Raw genomic sequence first — 22,225 nt, 5'->3', positions numbered from 1 at the left:
AGCGCCACATTAAATACGCACTACAATGACAATAGTTTAAAGCGATTTGAAGCACGTTTTATTTTCAAAATAAAAAAAGGGTTTTGGGGGGGGCAGAGGGGGGGGGTCTGACTTTTTGTGACGCCGTGTGACTAGGGGGGGGGGGTTAATAATCGTCCAAAATCGAGTGACGTCATTTATGGACGGCCCCTTATTTTCCGTCAACATCGTAAAGTTTGCCTGTCCCGTGAAAACGTTATTTATCATCAAATTGTGAAAAAAAATATATTTTTTGGTGAATATGTTTCTGCTTGAGTATAGTATTGCAATACTGTCCAGGTACAGTATACTATTTCGAAACACAGAATGAAGTGACCGCATTGGCCAAGACCAATGACGGAGTGGCGGCCAAAGGAGGGGAACGCGCTCGTGTACACCCTGGATACTGCGCGCTGACATCAATCCCTTTGTGAAGGCGCTCGAAGGTTTTTTTTTATACACGGCAGGTATCGTGAGAGATGGTGACGATTTGGAGAGAGAGGCCGTCATCCATCAGTGGAGTGGCGGTGGTGATGATGATACGGATGCAGGGCAGCTAGAAACTATTTATCGTAGTAAAATATTAATGCGGTGCATGCACAGATATGGGCTTCAAATTAGAGAGCACGTGGAATGGCCCTGGTGGGTCAGGGAGCTGATACCGGACTCGAGACACCGAGGACCTGGGATTGAATCCAGGTGGTTAACTGCTTATTATCAAGTGTAGCGATTCCGTGGTGTCGGCACCGTCACAAATGAGTTTCCCCTAATACATCAGAATTTTTCCAATATCTGAGAATTTGAAATGGACACTTGTTGTTTCATGATAAAAACAAAAATGACGCATATCGCGCAATATGAACAGCTCATGAGGTTTTCAGACAATATCAATTGTAGACAAATCAAGCCAAAGTGCCTCCCTACGCAACCGAGAGTTGACCAGCGCTCACAACCGTTGGGCAGCCCTGTGCCAGTGGTGGAAATTCAACATTCCTATGGCGGGGGCGGAGTGGAAATAATCGTATTTGTTTCTGTCAATGGGGAGACCAGGCCTAGTCACGCGCAACGTCCAAGCGATGTCGCTTTCACTGCGAGTAACGCGTTTGGAGTTGGGGCGCGCGCGTTCAGCGCCCGCGCACCACACAGACACACACACACACACGCGCGCGTGTGTCTGTTTCGCGTTGTATTTATTCTGTTGCCAGAATAGGCCGCTGTGTTTGTGCAACGGGCGTGAGAGCTGATCGCAGGCGCGGGGGCCGAGCTTTGTTCCCGGCTCTGGGCGGTCGCGGCCCGCGTTGGTGTTTCCCTTTGTCTCGCTTCATCCGCGCGCGACCCGCACGGCAGCGCTGGCATTTTTTCGTTTCATTCGAGCCGTCAGACGAAAATACCGCTGAGCGCGATCGGCGTCCGAGCGCCGCGGATTAGCGAGCAAATCTATAAATGTGGAGGCCCTCGGGCCGATTGCGCTTTTCTCACGCTGGCTGGGATGCCCGGCCACCTGACACGACCTGAGCATGTCCCAACCCAGCGGGGTCGGGGTACCGCGCGGGGATGACCGGCACCGAGGAGCCGCGTCCCCTCCGCGCCGCGGTCTCGCCGAACGACAGGAGGTCACCGCCTCCATAGGGGCGCGTGACCCGGCTCGGAGGGACGACGGCCTCGGGCGTTGGGGAGCCGGCTCGCTGGCTCGTTTCGAGCCATCCGCCCTGCACAGCCGCCTCTCTCCGCCGCCGCAGTCGCAGTCAGCCCACTTCGACGCCGACGCGGCCGAAGTGGACGAAGTGCGCGAGCTGAGCGCACACCTGGGCGGCTTCATCGGCCGAGCGCGCGCGCTGGAGCAACGCAGCCTCGTGCTGCGACAGCAGCTGGAGAAGGCGCGGCGCCTCGCGCAGCTGTCGGGGCCTGAGGACGTCTACTCCGAGTGCCTCGGGCTCACGGAGCAGAGGCTGGACGACCTGAAGGCAGAGGAGCGGCGCCTGCGACGCGAGCTGGAGGCGGCGCGCGGGGAGGAGACGGATTACAAGAGCCGGTAGGGGGCCCAAGGGCATGAGCGAGGAGGGTCACGTGGAGCACGGGGACCAGGGGTAGTGGAAGTTGGGGAAACTTGGCCCAGGTACTTGGGGCGTGGGGAACGACGAGGCCGCATGGTGCAGGCGACAGTGGCCTGGCGTAGCTGGTGCCCCATTGATCAAGGACGTCGGTATTCCGGTGTCCGCCACGGCAGGGGAGTGATAACGGGTCAAGGGTCAAGGTGTGATGAGACCAGACGGCGGTCCGCGTGCACACACAGAGAGCTGCGGCAGACGTGCCACGCATTCCGCGAGTGTTTACTTGTAAAACGTTTATTTTATTGTATTCAAATGTATTCCTCAAAACACAGCTGCATCGTGACTACCGCCAACACCACTATACCCATCACTACCAGCTCCAAGACAAAAGGTCCCTCGTATGGAATTATGAACAGTTGGGTCAAGTGCTATTAGCGGCCACCTATTTAAGGCCTGTACGGCACACGATACTAGCACGTCCGGCCGTTTGTGTCTCTCTCTATCTCTCCATAGTGCTCATGGTTATACATTGCACCACTGATTTTTTTTTAAGTCGAGTCGACCTAGAGGAGACACAGGTCCAGTCCACCAGTCAACATCAATCTTGACTTGAAGCTTTCGTGACTGCAGGAATCCATACTCTTTGGTTCTTTTGGTAAAGTCACGTAGGTAGAAAAATAAAATAACGTCGTGATAAAAATGTTTTACAAATTATTTCAAAAATATTTTGTTCTACCTACGTGACTTTACCGAAAGAACCAAAGAGTACAGTTAATGTCACTTGCTACTGGTATTAACCGTGGTCGGAAATCGAAGTTACATAGCCCGGCTTCGTCGTGAAGTGAGCTAACCACTTCGCCGCCACTCCCGCTCCACTGGCTCGCGTTGCAGTGGCGTGCAGTGAAGTTTAGCGGAGTAGCGATAGGTAGAGTCCTCTGTTTATATACCCTACATTGCCACGGAACTTGGGTGGGTCCCAAATTTCTCAAAGATTACGATAAACATTAACGCGCTTTCAGATGCGCTTCCGCGGCCGTCTGGAACGCTCTTCTTTCCGATATTAGGAAGCCACCAGAGCAGTGGTTTTTAACCTATACTGCAGCCTTGCACCCCTTTGGTTCTCAATCATTAAAACATACACATGTACAATACTCATAAATACATAGGGGTTGATGAAACAAGGTAGTTGTATAATTAGACCTCCTTTGCCAGTACCAAAATGTAATAATAGGGTTTTTCCCCTTTTTTCTGGCAACAAAACTGAAACCTTTTTACAAGGATTCATGTTTGCATTAACCACAATACCTGCAGTCAAAATGCAACCAAAAAACATACTATGATAATATATGCATTGTCCTTGAAACTGATTGGTCCACACCAAGGGACGGCTTTCTTTTGAGCCTCGAACCAATTGGTGCTCGACCAGATGACGCCAGAAGGCGTACAGCTCAAAGACAATGCACTATCAAAGTAATGAGGGCTCGGGGTGAGCATCTACATCATTAGACCTCCTTTGCCAGTACCAAAATGTAATAATAGGGGGAAAATCCTATTATTAAAGTAGTTGTACTTACGTGACCGTGCTTAATTTGCGTTTCGATTATTTACCTTCTTAAGAAAAATTTGGCCATGTCTCTCACCCCCAGGGGTTGCGTGAACCCCCAGGTTAAGAAGCACTGCACTAGAGCTATGCACTTCTAAATCTAGATTGAAAACTCAATTCCTAAGAACTGCTTTTTGTTTGTTAGTTTGCTGTCCTTCCCCCGCACCTCCGATGAGCACGGTTGGCTATGTACGGTGCGAGAGAAGTTTGACCCGTTATATATTTTGGTTTGGTACACGTAAATACGCGTGCATTATGCCCGTCTTCGTTGTTGTTGTTATTTATCACCGGCTATCGGTCCCGTTGTAGACGGCACGAACGAAACTCAACTCAACATTCACGGCCTAGAATCGGGAAAAGCCGCGTCAGTTGCACCACGGTCCCTCTACGTCGGTCCCACCGACTCCTCGTCACCTTGCACAGGGGCGCAGCGAGGGAGATTTCAGTGTCTGCCTGATTGATCGAGCGATTGATTGCCATTATTTAAGCCAGCTAAGATCCCATTGAGACCGCAGTTCTCTCTCTAACTCTCTCAAGGGAGACTTGGGTACAATTGTATACAGGGTGCTTCAAATTTTTGTAACACTTACTATCGTTTTTAATGGAAAAAGAACGGATAATACACTGTAACATGATAACAACTATATGTCAATAGCTTCAAAAAGTCAAAGAGTCTCCCACGTGTTCGCCATCGTCGTCAACGCGTGGCCTGGAATCTTATCCAGGTAGTCTCCAGAGCCCGGCAGCAGCACATTTCTTGTGGTGTTGTTGCAAATTCTCCGAAGTGTTCACATTATTTTGAAGCACCCTGTACAACACACGTCATAGGCCACGGGGCTGTGTTGTGGGGCAGTAGTAGCAGGCGATGCACGCGCGATCCGTGGTTGGACTGTGCTTCTACGCGCCCGTCTCTATGCTCTACGCCTTCACGAACCCGGCGCGAACTCCGCGTGGTGAAGTAGAGGCAGCGTAACCCGCACGTGCTACGCGTGGATTGACAACAGGCATGTACATGTAGAGTGCATCAAACAGCAAAAAAAACCCGCCAAGTGCTCAGACGTGGCAGGTTGATATTGATTATTATCAGTTTAACACCTCGTAAGCTTTTGCGACCAATATAATCCATAATATCGTTTTTTTGTTGTTAGATTGCGTAAATATCAATGTGTCGGTAAAACCCGCCACCGCCCGACACAGCCGATTAGTAAGGATTGTCACGTAAACAGAACGTGGCCAATTCGTCACTAGTACAGCAAGCCGGTGTGTTGGAGAGTAAACCCACGACATTTATAACCTGAGTACGACGTTTCACCAGGAATTACAACTAGCTTCATCAGGCGGGCAGCCAGATTTGTCAACGAATTGGCACGTTCTGTTTACGTGACAAACATTACTAATTTCCTGTGTCGGGTGGTGGTGGAGGTTTTAACGACATATTTATATTTACGCGCTCTAACCCACAAAAAAACCCCTCTATTATAAATATTGGTCGCGAAAGACTACACGTGAAACTAACAGCGCCGTCTGTTTTGAGGACGGAATGTTTAACGCGACAAACATCATCCATAATATAGATGTGTCGTTAAACCCGCCGACACAGCCAATTCGTAAGGGTTGCCACGTAAACAAAACGTGCCAATTCGTTGTACCAGTACGGCACACCGGTGTGTCGGATGGCACATCCACAACGCGATCGAATCCAAAACAACCCCATGTATTACGGACGGCAGTGATAATGGTGTCGACTGACGAGGTGGTGGGATTGAAGGATGATGTCATGATGCCCCGATCACGGCCCAGTGCAGCGTCTGACAAGAGACTCTCCGTGAATTTCAGGTGGAAAAGTGAGAGCGACAACCTCCAGCGGCTGCGGGAAGACCTGGGGCGGCTGAGCCACGTAAAAGCCCCGCTCGGCACTACCCCCTCCACCCCCACGCAACTCTCCCGCACTGCCGCGCCTTGCTCGGCGTACCGGCGTACGGCAGCAATAACTCGGCGGAGGAGGCAAGGGCTGGGGAGCAGTGGTTCTTGACCATTACTGCAGCCTCGCCACCCCTTTGGTGCTTCTCAATCGTAAACAAAAAATGTGCACAATGTCCATAAATACATCGGGGTTCATGTTCTATGGTTCTTTCATGTAAAGTCACGTAGATAGAAAAAAAAATAGCAATAAAATAATGAAAACAAAGTGAATAAAAATATCGTGACGTTTCGATCGCAACACAAGCGGTCGTCATCAGGGACAGGGAGGTTAGCCTCTGAAGGGCAAGCTGTTTATAAAGGTTTAGGGATGGACGGGGCAGCTAATGTTAATGTAGGCGAGGGCCCCGACACTGACAGTAGGTCTACACCAATCAGAGAGCTGTTTATAAAGGTTTAGGGATGGGCGGGGCAGCTAAATGTTAATGTAGGAGAGGGCTCCGACACCGACAGTAGGTCTACACCAATCAGAGAGCTGTTTATGAAGGTTTAGGGATGGGCGGGGCAGCTAATGTTAATGTAGGAGAGGTCTCCGACACCGAGAGTAGGTCTACACCAATCAGAGAGCTGTTTATCAAGGTTTAGGGATGGGCGGGGCAGCTAATGTTAATGTAGGAGAGGTCTCCGACACCGACAGTAGGTCTACACCAATCAGAGAGCTGTTTATAAAGGTTTAGGGATGGGCGGGGCAGCTAAATGTTAATGTAGGAGAGGGCTCCGACACCGACAGTAGGTCTACACCAATCAGAGAGCTGTTTATGAAGGTTTAGGGATGGGCGGGGCAGCTAATGTTAATGTAGGAGAGGTCTCCGACACCGAGAGTAGGTCTACACCAATCAGAGAGCTGTTTATCAAGGTTTAGGGATGGGCGGGGCAGCTAATGTTAATGTAGGAGAGGTCTCCGACACCGACAGTAGGTCTACACCAATCAGAGAGCTGTTTATAAAGGTTTAGGGATGGACGGGGCAGCTGTTAATGTAGGAGAGGGCTTTGACACCGACAGTAGGTCTACACCAATCAGAGAGCTGTTTATAAAGGTTTAGGGATGGGCGGGGCAGCTAATGTTAATGTAGGAGAGGGCCCCGACACCGACAGTAGGTCTACACCAATCAGAGAGCTGTTTATCAAGGTTTAGGGATGGGCGGGGCAGCTAATGTTAATGTAGGAGAGGGCTCCGACACCGACAGTAGGTCTACACCAATCAGAGAGCTGTTTATGAAGGTTTAGGGATGGGCGGGGCAGCTAATGTTAATGTAGGAGAGGTCTCCGACACCGAGAGTAGGTCTACACCAATCAGAGAGCTGTTTATCAAGGTTTAGGGATGGGCGGGGCAGCTAATGTTAATGTAGGAGAGGGCACCGACACCGACAATAGGTCTACACCAATCAGAGAGCTGTTTATTAAGGTTTAGGGATTGGCGGGGCAGCTAATGTTAATGTAGGAGAGGTCTCCGACACCGAGAGTAGGTCTACACCAATCGGGTTCGATGAAGCAAAGTAGTTGTACTTACGTGCCCCCGTGCTTAAATTGTGTTTCGATGATTTACCTTCTAAAATAAATCTGGCCATGTCTCGCATCCCCAGAGAGGGCGTCTCGCACCCCCAGGGGTGCATGCACTCCGGGTTAAGAGCCGCTGGGCTGTCGTGATGTTTCGGGCAATGGCCCCTTTTGCGGGGGGGCTCTCTGCCACATTGGCCCCGCATCAGAATCAGAATCTCGATTTGGACTGGGAGGAATCCGATGAGCTTGTGGAGCTCTTTTTATCACAGTTGTCCAGCGACGGGCGCCCGGCACAGGGCAGCCTTTAAGCAGCGCCGCGGTGGCGCGCGCACGCGCCCCCCCTAATCCAATGCTGTAAAAGTTAAAGGGGGGGGGGGGGTTGGTGGATCAGCCACGCGAGTTGTCAATCTCCATTCTCGCGGGCGTCGAGGAGGTTCCATTAACCCCGGGCTCTGCCAGGAGGAGAAGGAGGCAGCAGAGAACAGACACACAAAAAAAGGACGTGGACTCCACCTGTCACGTCTGTATGGGGATCCCGGTGTTTTCCCTTTGGAGCGCGTGGGTTTCCTCCGGGTGCTCCGGTATCCTCCCCCATGTGAACGCCCATTCATGGGCTGAAACACCTCGACTCGCAGAAGATCGCAGAGCTCGGGTAATTGTCGATAGCGCCGCCAGCTCGCCGCGTGGCTGCTCTGAGAGTCGTTCTCTCTCTCTCCAAGAGCGAGTGAATGCTCGCGCGCGTGCGCGCGTGTGTTTTTACTACTAATGTAATAAGCCAAGAACGTGTGTGTCCTGCGCGTGACGTCACTCTACATGAGGCCCCCCTTCCTCATTAATAATCATGAGCCGGTGACGTCACTCCAAATGCCGCACCCCTCCCCAATAACCATGAGGGGGTGACGTCATTCCACATGCCACACCCCTCCCCAATAACCATTAGCGGGTGGCGTCACTCCAGATGGGGCAACCACCCCACCCCCCCCGCCCCGCTCATTAACAATCATGAGCTGAACAATTTTTCTATTGAATATATCATATTTACTGCAATATACAGCCGTCCTTGGTCGGGCAAACAAGCTCGTATATACTGTGCATGATTGACGAACGCCGACGATGCCGGTGGTGGGGTGGAGGGGGAGCGGTGCTCGGTGGATCTGTCTCTGGAGCAGACGTTGTGTTGCAGGACGCGCACGAGGCGTTGTCCGCCCACCTCGCGCTGCAGATCGAGACTCAGGCCCTGATGGAGGACGTGGCGTTCACGCGGGACGCTCACAAACAGGTGGCTGCTGCTGCCTTCACACGTTCCGTCACTCATTCATTCATTCAACAATCCCACCCCCGCCGCCCCCCCAGGCCGGCCGTTAGTTCGTTCGTTCACCTTTGGTCGGGCGTTCGTGTATTCATCCTGCGGCCAGGCGTGTATCCTCGTTCGTACCTGGCTTATTCACACCTCGTCAGGATGCATCCTGAGTCCGTTCGCTCCCGGTCACGTGTCTCACTTAGTCACTCGTGGTCGCGCGTTCGTTCATCCATCGCTCATTCAGTTCGTCCCTCGTTGAGCCATTCGCTCATTCGCCCTTGCTTCGATCGTGCGTTCACTCATTCGCCGCTGTTCTTGCGCTCACGCTTCCATTCGCAGTTGGTCTGCTCATTTCACTCATTCACCCTTGGCCACACTCACACTTCATTCGCCCCATGCCCGGCGCTTGGCAGCGCCGCGCTGTCGTTGCTAAGCACCACTGCCTCGCGAGCTAATAGAGCAACACGCAGCGGGACGACGCTTCGGACGATGTCCCTTCTGCAGAGGCTTCGAATTCTCCGCGGCATCACGAGCAACGACGCTCGTCCATCACGCACTCCGGCGATGCTCCGGCGATGACGGTGGAGCACAGCAGTCTGATGCGATAAAACCTGCCAGATGTTTCCCGCATAAATATTTTCGTCCGGCCTGCGGGGACGAATCTTAGGGTCATCCTGGACTCCCCAGGTGGTCCGGGTTCTCTTTCGAGGGCAGCTTCCAGCAGCATTAAAAGCTTAGCCACCCGGAGGTGACGCACTGCCCAGCAGGGAATTCTTGAGCTGTTCCTCCAAATCGAATGTATTTCTTACGACTCAAAATTAAAGCGCAACGGAGATACGGACAGAGAGGTCGTGTTATTTTCTTCCAGGAGCTGAGATGTTAACCGCCTCGCTTGGTATGGAAAAGAGTTTGCATGTTCTCCCTTGCTCGCGTGGATTTCTGTGGATTTCCCCTCCACATTTAGAATCATGCGTTGAGAGTATTTAGCTGATGGACATCTCCACGTGATAAGCCACGTCGTTGAGCTATCATTTGTGGCCAGATCGCTTCTGAAAAAAAAGATCTCTATAGCTCAGTGGGCATTACCTGGTAATTGTTTTTTTTAAGTTTAGAGTCATATGAGTCTCCAGGAAGGGAAATCCCCCGGAATCGAGGACGCAGGTTGGCCGGGTTGAGGTTGTGACTGGGGCTGAACGATCAATCCATTGCCCATCGCAATTTGAAACAATCCGATTAGCAAATCACAAAAGGCTGAGATTTTTTTTCGATTTGAAAAGTCCTATAACTTTATTATTGGAATTGTTTTATTATTATAACTTTATTTATTTAACTTAATTGTTCTATGTTTGATTGTTCTATGTTAATTTTTGTTTTATAAATACATGTTGGAAGCAATTCATATCTTTTAAGTTCTCATCCTTGCATTATAATATATTCATATGTTGATGGCATCATGTGGTAATGCTCCATCACGTGTTTTAAATCTATTACACAGTGAATATTGAACTGAAGCTTGACTTTAAACAAATGTAATCGCAAATCAAATCGCAATATCCGTCAGAAAAAAAAAACAATTTTAAATTTTCGCCAAATCGTTCAGCCCAAGTTATGACCCCCCCCCCTCCTTCTCCTGGCACCTCCCCTGCCGTGATCCTCCTCCGCCTCAGCACCTGTCCGAGCTCCGTGAGAGCGTGGAGCTCGTGGGGCAGATGATGTCCTCCATTGAGGGGCTCTCCCCAGACGTCTGGGGGACCACGGAGGCCGGGCAGCTTCAGCACGAGATGGGCACAGACTGCCAGGTGAGCGTGGGTGGGGGGGGGGGGTCGAGAGGGGGGGTTCGAGGGGGGGGGGGAGTCGGGGGGAGTCGAAGGGGGGGGGCCGGGGGGGCTCGAGGTGGGGGGTTGGGGGGGGGTCGAGAGGGGGTTTGAGAGGTTGGAGTTAGAGGTATGGTGAGTACTAGTTGGTTGGTGTTAGAGGTAGGGTGAGTACTAGTTGGTTGGTGTTAGAGGTAGGGTGAGTACTAGTTGGTTTGAGTTAGAGGTATGGTGAGTACTAGTTGGTTGGTGTTAGAGGTAGGGTGAGTACTAGTTGGTTGGTGTTAGAGGTATGGTGGGTACTAGTTGGTTGGAGTTAGAGGTAGGGTGAGTACTAGTTGGTTTGAGTTAGAGGTAGGGTGAGTACTAGTTGGTTTGAGTTAGAGGTATGGTGAGTACTAGTTGGTAGGTGTTAGAGGTATGGTGAGTACTAGTTGGTTTGAGTTAGAGGTAGGGTGAGTACTAGTTGGTTTGAGTTAGAGGTATGGTGAGTACTAGTTGGTTGGTGTTAGAGGTAGGGTGAGTACTAGTTGGTTTGAGTTAGAGGTAGGGTGAGTCCTAGTTGGTTTGAGTTAGAGGTATGGTGAGTACTAGTTGGTTGGTGTTAGAGGTAGGGTGAGTACTAGTTGGTTTGAGTTAGAGGTAGGGTGAGTACTAGTTGGTTTGAGTTAGAGGTAGGGTGAGTACTAGTTGGTTTGAGTTAGAGGTAGGGTGAGTACTAGTTGGTTTGAGTTAGAGGTAGGGTGAGTACTAGTTGGTTGGAGTTAGAGGTAGGGTGAGTAGTAGTTGGTTGGTGTTAGAGGTAGGGTGAGTACTAGTGGCTGGTGTTAGAGGTAGGGTGAGTACTAGTGGCTGGTGTTAGAGGTAGGGTGAGTACTAGTTGGTTTGAGTTAGAGGTAGGGTGAGTAGTAGTTGGTTGGTGTTAGAGGTAGGGTGAGTACTAGTGGCTGGTGTTAAAGGAAGGATTAGTACTAGTTGGTTGGTGTTAGAGGTAGGGTGAGTAGTAGTTGGTTTGTGTTAGAGGTAGTGCTATTACTAGTGGTAGGTGTTAGAGCTAGTGCTAGTACTAGTGGTAGGTGTTAGAGCTAGTGCTAGTGCTAGGTGTTGAGCTAGTGCTAGTACTAGTGGTAGGTGTTAGACCTAGTGCTAGTACTAGTGGTAGGTGTTAGACCTAGTGCTAGTTACTAGTGCTTGGTGTTAGAGGTAGTGCTAGTACTAGTGGCTCGTGTTAGAGGTAGTGCTAGTAGTAGTGCTTGGTGTTAGAGGTAGTGCTAGTACTAGTTGTAGGTGTTAGAGGTAGTGCTAGTACTAGTGCTTGGTGTTAGAGGTAGTGCTAGTACTAGTGCTTGGTGTTAGAGGTAGTGCTAGTACTAGTGGTAGGTGTTAGAGGTAGTGCTAGTACTAGTGGTAGGTGTTAGAGGTAGTGCTAGTACTAGTGGTAGGTGTTAGAGGTAGTGCTAGTACTAGTGGTAGGTGTTCGACCTAGTGCTAGTACTAGTGGTAGGTGTTAGAGGTAGTGCTAGTGGCTGGTGTTACAGGTAGTGCTAGTTCTAGTGCTTGGTGTTAGACCTAGTGCTAGTACTAGTGGTAGGTGTTGGAGGTAGTGCTAGTACTAGTGGTAGGTGTTAGAGGTAGTGCTAGTACTAGTGGTAGGTGTTAGAGGTAGTGCTAGTACTAGTGCTTGGTGTTAGAGGTAGTACTAGTGGTAGGTGTTAGAGGTAGTGCTAGTACTAGTGGCTGGTGTTAGAGGTAGTGCTAGTACTAGTGGTAGGTGTTAGAGGTAGTGCTAGTACTAGTGGTAGGTGTTAGAGGTAGTGCTAGTACTAGTGCTTCGTGTTAGAGGTAGTGCTAGTACTAGTGGTAGGTGTTAGAGGTAGTGCTAGTACTAGTGGTAGGTGTTAGAGGGAGTGCTAGTACTAGTGGTAGGTGTTAGAGGTAGTGCTAGTACTAGTGCTTGGTGTTAGAGGTAGTGCTAGTACTAGTGGTAGGTGTTAGAGGTAGTGCTAGTACTAGTGCTTGGTGTTAGAGGTAGTGCTAGTACTAGTGGCTCGTGTTAGAGGTAGTGCTAGTACTAGTGGTAGGTGTTAGAGGTAGTGCTAGTACTAGTGGTAGGTGTTAGAGGTAGTGCTAGTACTAGTACTTGGTGTTAGAGGTAGTGCTAGTACTAGTGGCTGGTGTTAGAGGTAGTGCTAGTGCTTGGTGTTAGAGGTAGTGCTAGTGCTTGGTGTTAGAGGTAGTGCTAGTACTAGTGCTTGGTGTTAGAGGTAGTGCTAGTACTAGTTGGTAGGTGTTAGAGGTAGTGCTAGTACTAGTCGCTGGTGTTAGAGGTAGTGCTAGTACTAGTGCTTCGTGTTAGAGGTAGTGCTAGTACTAGTGGCTGGTGTTAGAGGTAGTGCTAGTACTAGTGCTTGGTGTTAGAGGTAGTGCTAGTACTAGTTGGTAGGTGTTAGAGGTAGGGTGAGTACTAGTGGTAGGTGTTAGACCTAGTGCTAGTACTAGTGGCTGGTGTTAGAGGTAGTGCTAGTACTAGTGCTTGGTGTTAGACCTAGTGCTAGTACTAGTGGTAGGTGTTAGAGGTAGTGCTAGTACTAGTGGTAGGTGTTAGAGGTAGTGCTAGTGCTAGGTGTTAGAGGTAGTGCTAGTACTAGTGGTAGGTGTTAGAGGTAGTGCTAGTACTAGTGGTAGGTGTTAGAGGTAGTGCTAGTGCTAGGTGTTAGAGGTAGTGCTAGTACTAGTGGTAGGTGTTAGAGGTAGTGCTAGTACTAGTGGTAGGTGTTAGAGGTAGTGCTAGTGCTAGGTGTTAGAGGTAGTGCTAGTACTAGTGGCTGGTGTTAGAGGTAGTGCTAGTACTAGTGCTTGGTGTTAGAGGTAGTGCTAGTACTAGTGCTAGGTGTTAGAGGTAGTGCTAGTACTAGTGCTAGGTGTTAGAGGTAGTGCTAGTACTAGTTGGTAGGTGTTAGAGGTAGTGCTAGTACTAGTGGCTGGTGTTAGAGGTAGTGCTAGTACTAGTGCTTGGTGTTAGAGGTAGTGCTAGTACTAGTGCTAGGTGTTAGAGGTAGTGCTAGTACTAGTGCTAGGTGTTAGAGGTAGTGCTAGTACTAGTTGGTAGGTGTTAGAGGTAGTGCTAGTACTAGTGGCTGGTGTTAGAGGTAGTGCTAGTACTAGTGCTAGGTGTTAGAGGTAGTGCTAGTACTAGTTGGTAGGTGTTAGAGGTAGTGCTAGTACTAGTTGGTAGGTGTTAGAGGTAGTGCTAGTACTAGTGGTAGGTGTTAGAGGTAGTGCTAGTACTAGTGGTAGGTGTTAGAGGTAGTGCTAGTGCTAGGTGTTAGAGGTAGTGCTAGTACTAGTGGTAGGTGTTAGAGGTAGTGCTAGGTGTTAGAGGTAGTGCTAGTACTAGTGCTAGGTGTTAGAGGTAGTGCTAGTGCTAGGTGTTAGAGGTAGTGCTAGTACTAGTGGCTGGTTTTAGAGGTAGGGTGATTACTAGTGCTAGGTGTTAGAGGTAGTGCTAGTACTAGTGGTAGGTGTTAGAGGTAGTGCTAGTACTAGTGGTAGGTGTTAGAGGTAGTGCTAGTGCTAGGTGTTAGAGGTAGTGCTAGTACTAGTGGTAGGTGTTAGAGGTAGTGCTAGGTGTTAGAGGTAGTGCTAGTACTAGTGCTAGGTGTTAGAGGTAGTGCTAGTGCTAGGTGTTAGAGGTAGTGCTAGTACTAGTGGCTGGTTTTAGAGGTAGGGTGATTACTAGTACTAGGTGTTAGAGGTAGTGCTAGTGCTAGGTGTTAGAGGTAGTGCTAGTACTAGTGGTAGGTGTTAGAGGTAGTGCTAGTACTAGTGGTAGGTGTTAGAGGTAGTGCTAGGTGTTAGAGGTAGTGCTAGGTGTTAGAGGTAGTGCTAGGTGTTAGAGGTAGTGCTAGTGCTAGGTGTTAGAGGTAGTGCTAGTGCTAGGTGTTAGAGGTAGGGTGATTACTAGTGCTTGGTGTTAGAGGTAGTGCTAGTACTAGGTGTTAGAGGTAGTGCTAGTACTAGGTGTTAGAGGTAGTGCTAGTGCTAGGTGTTAGAGGTAGTGCTAGTGCTTGGTGTTAGAGGTAGTGCTAGTGCTAGGTGTTAGAGGTAGTGCTAGTACTAGTGGTAGGTGTTAGAGGTAGTACTAGGTGTTAGAGGTAGTGCTAGTACTAGTGGCTGGTTTTAGAGGTAGGGTGATTACTAGTGCTTGGTGTTAGAGGTAGTGCTAGTACTAGTGGCTGGTTTTAGAGGTAGGGTGATTACTAGTGCTTGGTGTTAGAGGTAGTGCTAGTGCTAGGTGTTAGAGGTAGTGCTAGTAGTAGTGGTAGGTGTTAGAGGTAGTGCTAGGTGTTAGAGGTAGTGCTAGTACTAGTGGTAGGTGTTAGAGGTAGTGCTAGTGCTAGGTGTTAGAGGTAGTGCTAGTACTAGTGGTAGGTGTTAGAGGTAGTGCTAGTGCTAGGTGTTAGAGGTAGTGCTAGTACTAGTGGTAGGTGTTAGAGGTAGTGCTAGGTGTTAGAGGTAGTGCTAGTACTAGTGCTAGGTGTTAGAGGTAGTGCTAGTGCTAGGTGTTAGAGGTAGTGCTAGTACTAGTGGCTGGTTTTAGAGGTAGGGTGATTACTAGTGCTAGGTGTTAGAGGTAGTGCTAGTACTAGTGGTAGGTGTTAGAGGTAGTGCTAGTACTAGTGGTAGGTGTTAGAGGTAGTGCTAGTGCTAGGTGTTAGAGGTAGTGCTAGTACTAGTGGTAGGTGTTAGAGGTAGTGCTAGGTGTTAGAGGTAGTGCTAGTACTAGTGCTAGGTGTTAGAGGTAGTGCTAGTGCTAGGTGTTAGAGGTAGTGCTAGTACTAGTGGCTGGTTTTAGAGGTAGGGTGATTACTAGTACTAGGTGTTAGAGGTAGTGCTAGTGCTAGGTGTTAGAGGTAGTGCTAGTACTAGTGGTAGGTGTTAGAGGTAGTGCTAGTACTAGTGGTAGGTGTTAGAGGTAGTGCTAGGTGTTAGAGGTAGTGCTAGGTGTTAGAGGTAGTGCTAGGTGTTAGAGGTAGTGCTAGTGCTAGGTGTTAGAGGTAGTGCTAGTGCTAGGTGTTAGAGGTAGGGTGATTACTAGTGCTTGGTGTTAGAGGTAGTGCTAGTACTAGGTGTTAGAGGTAGTGCTAGTACTAGGTGTTAGAGGTAGTGCTAGTGCTAGGTGTTAGAGGTAGTGCTAGTGCTTGGTGTTAGAGGTAGTGCTAGTGCTAGGTGTTAGAGGTAGTGCTAGTACTAGTGGTAGGTGTTAGAGGTAGTACTAGGTGTTAGAGGTAGTGCTAGTACTAGTGGCTGGTTTTAGAGGTAGGGTGATTACTAGTGCTTGGTGTTAGAGGTAGTGCTAGTACTAGTGGCTGGTTTTAGAGGTAGGGTGATTACTAGTGCTTGGTGTTAGAGGTAGTGCTAGTGCTAGGTGTTAGAGGTAGTGCTAGTAGTAGTGGTAGGTGTTAGAGGTAGTGCTAGGTGTTAGAGGTAGTGCTAGTACTAGTGGTAGGTGTTAGAGGTAGTGCTAGTGCTAGGTGTTAGAGGTAGTGCTAGTACTAGTGGTAGGTGTTAGAGGTAGTGCTAGTGCTAGGTGTTAGAGGTAGTGCTAGTACTAGTACTAGGTGTTAGAGGTAGTGCTAGTACTAGGTGTTAGAGGTAGTGCTAGTACTAGGTGTTAGAGGTAGTGCTAGTACTAGGTGTTAGAGGTAGTGCTAGTACTAGGTGTTAGAGGTAGTGCTAGTGCTAGGTGTTAGAGGTAGTGCTAGTACTAGTGGTAGGTGTTAGAGGTAGTGCTAGTACTAGTGCTAGGTGTTAGAGGTAGGGTGATTACTAGTGCTTGGTGTTAGAGGTAGTGCTAGTACTAGTGCTAGGTGTTAGAGGTAGGGTGATTACTAGTGCTTGGTGTTAGAGGTAGTACTAGGTGTTAGAGGTAGTACTAGGTGTTAGAGGTAGTGCTAGGTGTTAGAGGTAGTGCTAGTACTAGTGCTAGGTGTTAGAGGTAGTGCTAGGTGTTAGAGGTAGTGCTAGTACTAGTGCTAGGTGTTAGAGGTAGTGCTTGGTGTTAGAGGTAGTGCTAGTGCTTGGTGTTAGAGGTAGTGCTAGGTGTTAGAGGTAGTGCTAGTACTAGGTGTTAGAGGTAGTGCTAGGTGTTAGAGGTAGTGCTAGGTGTTAGAGGTAGTGCTAGGTGTTAGAGGTAGTGCTAGTGCTAGGTGTTAGAGGTAGTGCTAGTGCTAGGTGTTAGAGGTAGTGCTAGTGCTAGGTGTTAGAGGTAGTGCTAGTGCTAGGTGTTAGAGGTAGTGCTAGTGCTAGGTGTTAGAGGTAGTGCTAGGTGTTAGAGGTAGTGCTAGTGCTAGGTGTTAGAGGTAGTGCTAGGTGTTAGAGGTAGTGCTAGTACTAGGTGTTAGAGGTAGTGCTAGGTGTTAGAGGTAGTGCTAGGTGTTAGAGGTAGTGCTAGGTGTTAGAGGTAGTGCTAGTGCTAGGTGTTAGAGGTAGTGCTAGTGCTAGGTGTTAGAGGTAGTGCTAGTGCTAGGTGTTAGAGGTAGTGCTAGTGCTAGGTGTTAGAGGTAGTGCTAGTGCTAGGTGTTAGAGGTAGTGCTAGGTGTTAGAGGTAGTGCTAGTGCTAGGTGTTAGAGGTAGTGCTAGTACTAGTGCTAGGTGTTAGAGGTAGTGCTAGGTGTTAGAGGTAGTGCTAGTGCTAGGTGTTAGAGGTAGTGCTAGGTGTTAGAGGTAGTGCTAGTGCTAGGTGTTAGAGGTAGTGCTAGGTGTTAGAGGTAGTGCTAGTGCTAGGTGTTAGAGGTAGTGCTAGTACCAGTGGCTGGGCACGAGTCCCACGTGACCTGCTCGTCCCAGCTCCGCATTCTCCCCGAGTTTGCCCCTTCAGTGTCGTCTCGGCTTCCACCCCCCCCCCCCCCACGCTACACGGGGGGACTGGCGCCGCTCGCTACGCTGCGCTGAACCGACTTGCCCCGGCCATGTGAATGTGGACATGATGAGGCGTGATGGGGGGGGGGGGCTTGTGAGCGTCTGCAGGGGGGCGCTGGCGGGACTGGCGAAGTCCACCAGCAGCAGCAGGTGGCGGAGCTCCGCGTCCAGGTCGACTCCCTCTCCAGCCGGCAGAGGGCGCTCCAGGACGAGGTGCCCCATCATCATCATCACCCCCCACCCCGACTCCGTCTATCATGTCGCGTCCGTGGGGTCTTCAAGCAAACACTCCGAAGCCCGCCGGGGCTTGTCCGTCACCATCGCCATTATCAGCATGCCACGAGTGGGACGTTATGTGACAATGGAAAGTCTAAATGTAAATCCAGTAGGGTCAGTTAACTGCTCTTCAATGGAAGGTGGCTTCCTCCTCGGTTGCCCAACGTGTCTGGAGCTCTCTACCCCTGGCCATCTGCACTGCTGTGACCACATTGCAGTTCAGGGTCAAGTCGCCTCTGTTTTCCCCTCTGCCTGTTGACTCTCTGTTCTCTAAGCAATGTCGTTATACCCTCTCTACCCTGTACCCTCCTATACCAGAGTGGTGCAGCGTCTTTGTAATGGGCCCCGGTACAGAGAATGACATGGGGCCCCCTGTATAATGACCCCCTTGTCTATAGGCTGACGCCTGGGGCCCCCTGTGAGAAAGAGCTTCATAGCTTATCGGATTTCTCCAGCATCAATAGTCTGACTCTGGATTCTGGTGCAGTTGCACCGCCTACACACTCCACTGCTCCTACCCCCTCCCCCCTTCCCCCGCCACAGCATTTTCCAACTGAAAATAACATCGAAGAACCAAAATCTCTTTCCAAAGATTCGCACGGCCTTGTGATGCGGTCATATTTAGACGCTGCGCTAAGTCCAAATTGTGTTTTGTACGGAGCAGAGATCTGATGATGCGTAGGCCGTAGTATGCCTGGCACAGGGACGTTATAATCCACAGCCTGGGCTTGTGGCAAGATCCCCGTCAATCTACCCCCTCCGTCAGGCAGGGTGCACGGATTACGTTCATTCCGTCAACTCAGCGATTCGCAAGGACCCGATAATCCCATTGGAGGAAATCAGATTGGACCGGGAGCTATTTCCACTGCGCGTTGTTCGACTTCACCTGAACGGCAACAATATTTTGTCGACAGTGGCTTAGCGGGAGCTTTGCTCGCCTGTGCCGCGTGGCCGCTGGCAATTTTAAATCAAAACGTAATGCTGAACTTATTGTTTTAACGAGTAAATTTGGGCGATGTAAAGGAAAACGCAATATATATATAAAAAAAACATATCTTACCTTGTAGAGCCACACCTAGGCTGTGCGTGCCGGTCTAATCCAACATCAGTTTCAAGCTTCGTTCATGAGAAAAAATTAAGACCTGAATTACAAAAAAATACCAACAGGTGTGTCTTCATAACACTCCAGTACTTCCGCTACGTTAACATTGAAAAAAAACCTATCAAACTATATTAAATTTTACCAGGTAAGGCCCACTGAGCTGTATAGATCTTTTTCAGAAGCTACCTGGGCACAAATAATAGCTCAACGAAGTGGCTTATCACCTGCACATTTATGGCAGCCAAATACTCTAAGAGGCGTGTTTCTAAATGTGGAGGGGAAAAACCGGAGGAACCGGAGAAAAATCCACGTGACCACGGGGAGAACGCGCAAACTCCAAATATAGAGGCGTCAGGGTTGGGATCGAACCCACAACCTCCTGTATACCACGCGAACCGTGTTGCCCGATTGTATTGAGATGTGTGGGATTGGCATTGAAGTGAAGTTACTAGAACGATCTAACACAGGGGTATAAATTCCACATGCGCGTTGCAAAAACTAGTTTCTGTGTGCAGGATGACCGCAAGCGGTGCTCATTTTATTCATTCTAGCTTTAACCCTGACTCCATGACCCTTGACCCCCTAAACCCACCCTTCCTGACCTCCCCCTCCCTCCCGTACCCCACAACGACGCCACGCTGGTGGCAGTGCCAGCAGCTAGAGCGCAATCTGCGGGAGGCCGAGGGCGCCAGCGAAGCGGAGCTGAGCCGCGCCACCGCCAAGCTCCAGGCGCACCGGGTGGAGCTGGCCCAGGCGCTGGGGGCGCTGCGATCGAACCGTGCCGAGAACGAGCGACTGTGGGCGAGCACGCGCGACCTGGAGACCGAGCTGACGCGCTACCGCCGCGCCATCGAGAACGAGGACTCGCGGTAACGCTGGCGCCGCAGGCAGCGACACCGAACGCGAATAGCGGCGTCGCAAACACCCCGCCCCCCCCCCCTCCCCGCTGAGCAAACACCGATCGTCTCTGTCCGTGCGTGTGTCCGTTCGTCTGCGACATCCAGCCTGCACTCGGTGATCATCGGCGCTGTGCCAGCGACGGTGCACACTCTGGAGCGTCGCTGCGTGCCCGAGCTGGTGTCACGAGAGCTGGGCCGCGGGGCACAGTCAGGTGCGTCATGTCACGCCGCCGACCGCACGGAGTGCCGACGCGAGCGCGCTTCGCAACTCCCGGCAACCCGCTGACGTTTCGTGCCCTGTTGCTGTGGCCCTGGTAGACAGGGGCATTCGAGCATTGAAAAACAAAAAAACCCATCAGGATGTGTAAAAGCTAATCGATTCTACGGAGCTGTTTAATGTGTCTTCTTTGGTTCTTTCGGTAAAGTCACGTAGAATGAGAATAAAATAATAAATTGATAAAATAAAATAACACAATAAAATTCTCACGACGTTTCGGCCACAACACAAGCGGCCTTCTTCAGGTGAAGGGACGAGACTGTCTGGAGGACAGCGCTGGAGCGAACACAGCCAAGCCCAGACCGCGACCTTTAAGCTGTGTGAGAAGAAACAAAGCGCCTTGACAAAGGAATTAGCATAGCATTTAGCATTGAAATAGCTGAGTGATTAGCTTGTGACTGGTCACAGAAATAGCTATGTTAAAGTTAAAGCCTACACATCCACAGAGGCACCTAGTACAAATCAAACAGGAGAATTTAGCATTAATGTGTGTTGACATTTTAAGTGATGTACTTTCTGGATACAACATTTTGGTGTTTCGAGAAGAGCAACGCTTGTGCTCTTTTAGACGTTGGCACAGCGCACTTTAGCAGAAGGAAAACAAGGGCGAATCTCGACAGTGTAAAACTAGGGGCGGTATATTGCGCCCTAATGTGGGTATTGCACAGTGCGCGCACGTGTGAATTCTGTGCTGATGCCTCGATGCTGGCGCTGTCTCGATACAGACTCAGACTCGGTGATTGTGCGGGCCCGCGGTCGAAAACTGGCCGAGTCCACCTCCCCGATGGAAGATCCGTGCAGCGGCCACACCGCGCCGGGTGAAGACGTGTTTGAAACTGAAGGCCGCGGGAAAGATCGCTCGGGGAAAACGGGAATGGAAGCGTGGACTGGGCGTAAACGGAACGAGGAGGAGGGGGAGGACGACGAAGCAGGAGGTGACGTCCCAGACGGATTGAGATTCAGCAGGGCCTACAGCAAGGTGAAGGATTTCATCAGGGAGAAGATTGGCTCCAGGGACGCAGAGGACTGTGTCTCCGAGACGAGCAGCAGCGAGGAAGACATTGCGGTGTACACGATGCCGAGCTCCGTGTGCGTCACCGGCCATGGCAGCTGGCCCCAGCCCTCGTGCTACTACGAGCCGAGCCTCGGCCACGTTACGGTGGTGGAAGCGGAGGTTGAGGACGAGCATCTGCATCCTCTGCCATCACTGGGACCCCTTCCTGCTCCTCCTCCTCCTCCTTCAGATCCCTCACTTGACGGAGACACCCTCGTCCCTCTGGATCCCATGCTTATGCCAGACCATGTACCTCCGCATCCACCTGCTCCTCCCTCCGTTCCAGATACCGAGCAGAGCCGGGAATCCAAGGAACCAGCGACGCCAGCACGGGAGGCCAGCGAGGAGAAAAAATATAAAGACGAAAAAGGGAAGGACAAAGGTCCAGAGCCCTCTCATGACGCGGACAGGAAGAAATGTGACGCAGACAATGAAGCCAAAGATGGAGACAAAACGTCCATAGGCAAAACCCCTCCATCTTCTCCACAGGAGACCCTGCACGACGAAGAGAAGACCAAGAGCGCAACGGATCTGGGCAGCCGAGCCCTAGGAAGGCCCGGCGTGGCTGGCGAGTTCACGTCCTCCTCCATCAGCTACGAGAAGCTGGAGGTGATGGAGTCGACGGAGACGACGGTGGATGACAAACGGCAGGACTACGAGGAGAAGTCTTTGGTCATCGAGACGTCAGTGGAGAGGAAGGAGACATTTTCTTCGCACTGAGCCACCTGGGTTTCGATGCAACGCGGGGCGTGGCTCACCGCTGCGTGTTTTACTGAAGTTCAACCGAAACGATCGGCCCCGTGAACAGGATTTCCAGAGCGATTCGGTTAATGGCTTAATCCACGCGTCAAGGTTTTTTTCTGGCGCCGTGCAGGTATTTAGATTTAGCTCACGGCGTGGTCAAGGGCGAACACAATTCACGAAGCACGTGCTTGTGAAATCACACACACATACACACTCTCAAGCGCTGCATCACCTACTCATTTCAAGAGTTGACCAGTGCCGTTGATTTCCGCATTGTCTATAGTCTCTACTACAAAAGCAACGCGCACGGTTGTGGTTTTCATGATGTGGTAGTTGGTGGAATCCTTAGTAAATAAAAAAAGCAGACTACCCCACGGTGTTGAGACATATACTGGTTGTGTTGGGATGTGCAGGAGAGTGACCAGACTAAATCCACTGTTGACACGAACACAAAAATAACGTAATAGACACAAACAATATCTAATAGAACCGAGAAAAACAAATACGGCGAAGAAAATAAAAAAACATAATCTACTACTGCTAAAAAGCAGACATTGACGTTTGTATTATACAGTTCGAAGAGTTAGGCACGAATTTCAATCCATCCGTAAGTTGAACAATAAAAACGAATGAGGGCTGCAATAGGGCTTCAGAGGTTGTGCCGAACGCTTAAAATTTGCGCTTTT

The 22,225-nt window shown here is 50.2% G+C and overlaps 1 protein-coding gene across 1 annotated transcript; it reads left to right on the top strand.

Moving 5' to 3' along the window:
* Nucleotides 1-532: 532 nt before the first annotated feature.
* Nucleotides 533-21,913, top strand: BFSP1 (beaded filament structural protein 1). The gene is made up of 8 exons (XM_032948528.2): nt 533-2,050; nt 5,509-5,569; nt 8,336-8,431; nt 10,120-10,251; nt 17,296-17,400; nt 19,214-19,434; nt 19,570-19,676; nt 20,467-21,913. Exons 1-8 carry the CDS (start codon nt 1,536-1,538, stop codon nt 21,513-21,515), a joined length of 2,286 nt encoding a protein of 761 aa, XP_032804419.1. The 5' UTR covers nt 533-1,535; the 3' UTR covers nt 21,516-21,913.
* The last annotated feature ends 312 nt before the right edge of the window (nt 21,914-22,225 follow it).

This window comes from Petromyzon marinus, chromosome 6 (genome assembly GCF_048934315.1).
Source record: "Petromyzon marinus isolate PM22_M1 ecotype Great Lakes invasive population chromosome 6, UKy_Petmar_22M1.pri1.0, whole genome shotgun sequence".
Taxonomy (NCBI): domain Eukaryota; kingdom Metazoa; phylum Chordata; class Hyperoartia; order Petromyzontiformes; family Petromyzontidae; genus Petromyzon; species Petromyzon marinus.
Note: the sequence above shows the minus strand (reverse complement) of the source record. Positions and strands in the feature narration are given on the sequence as shown.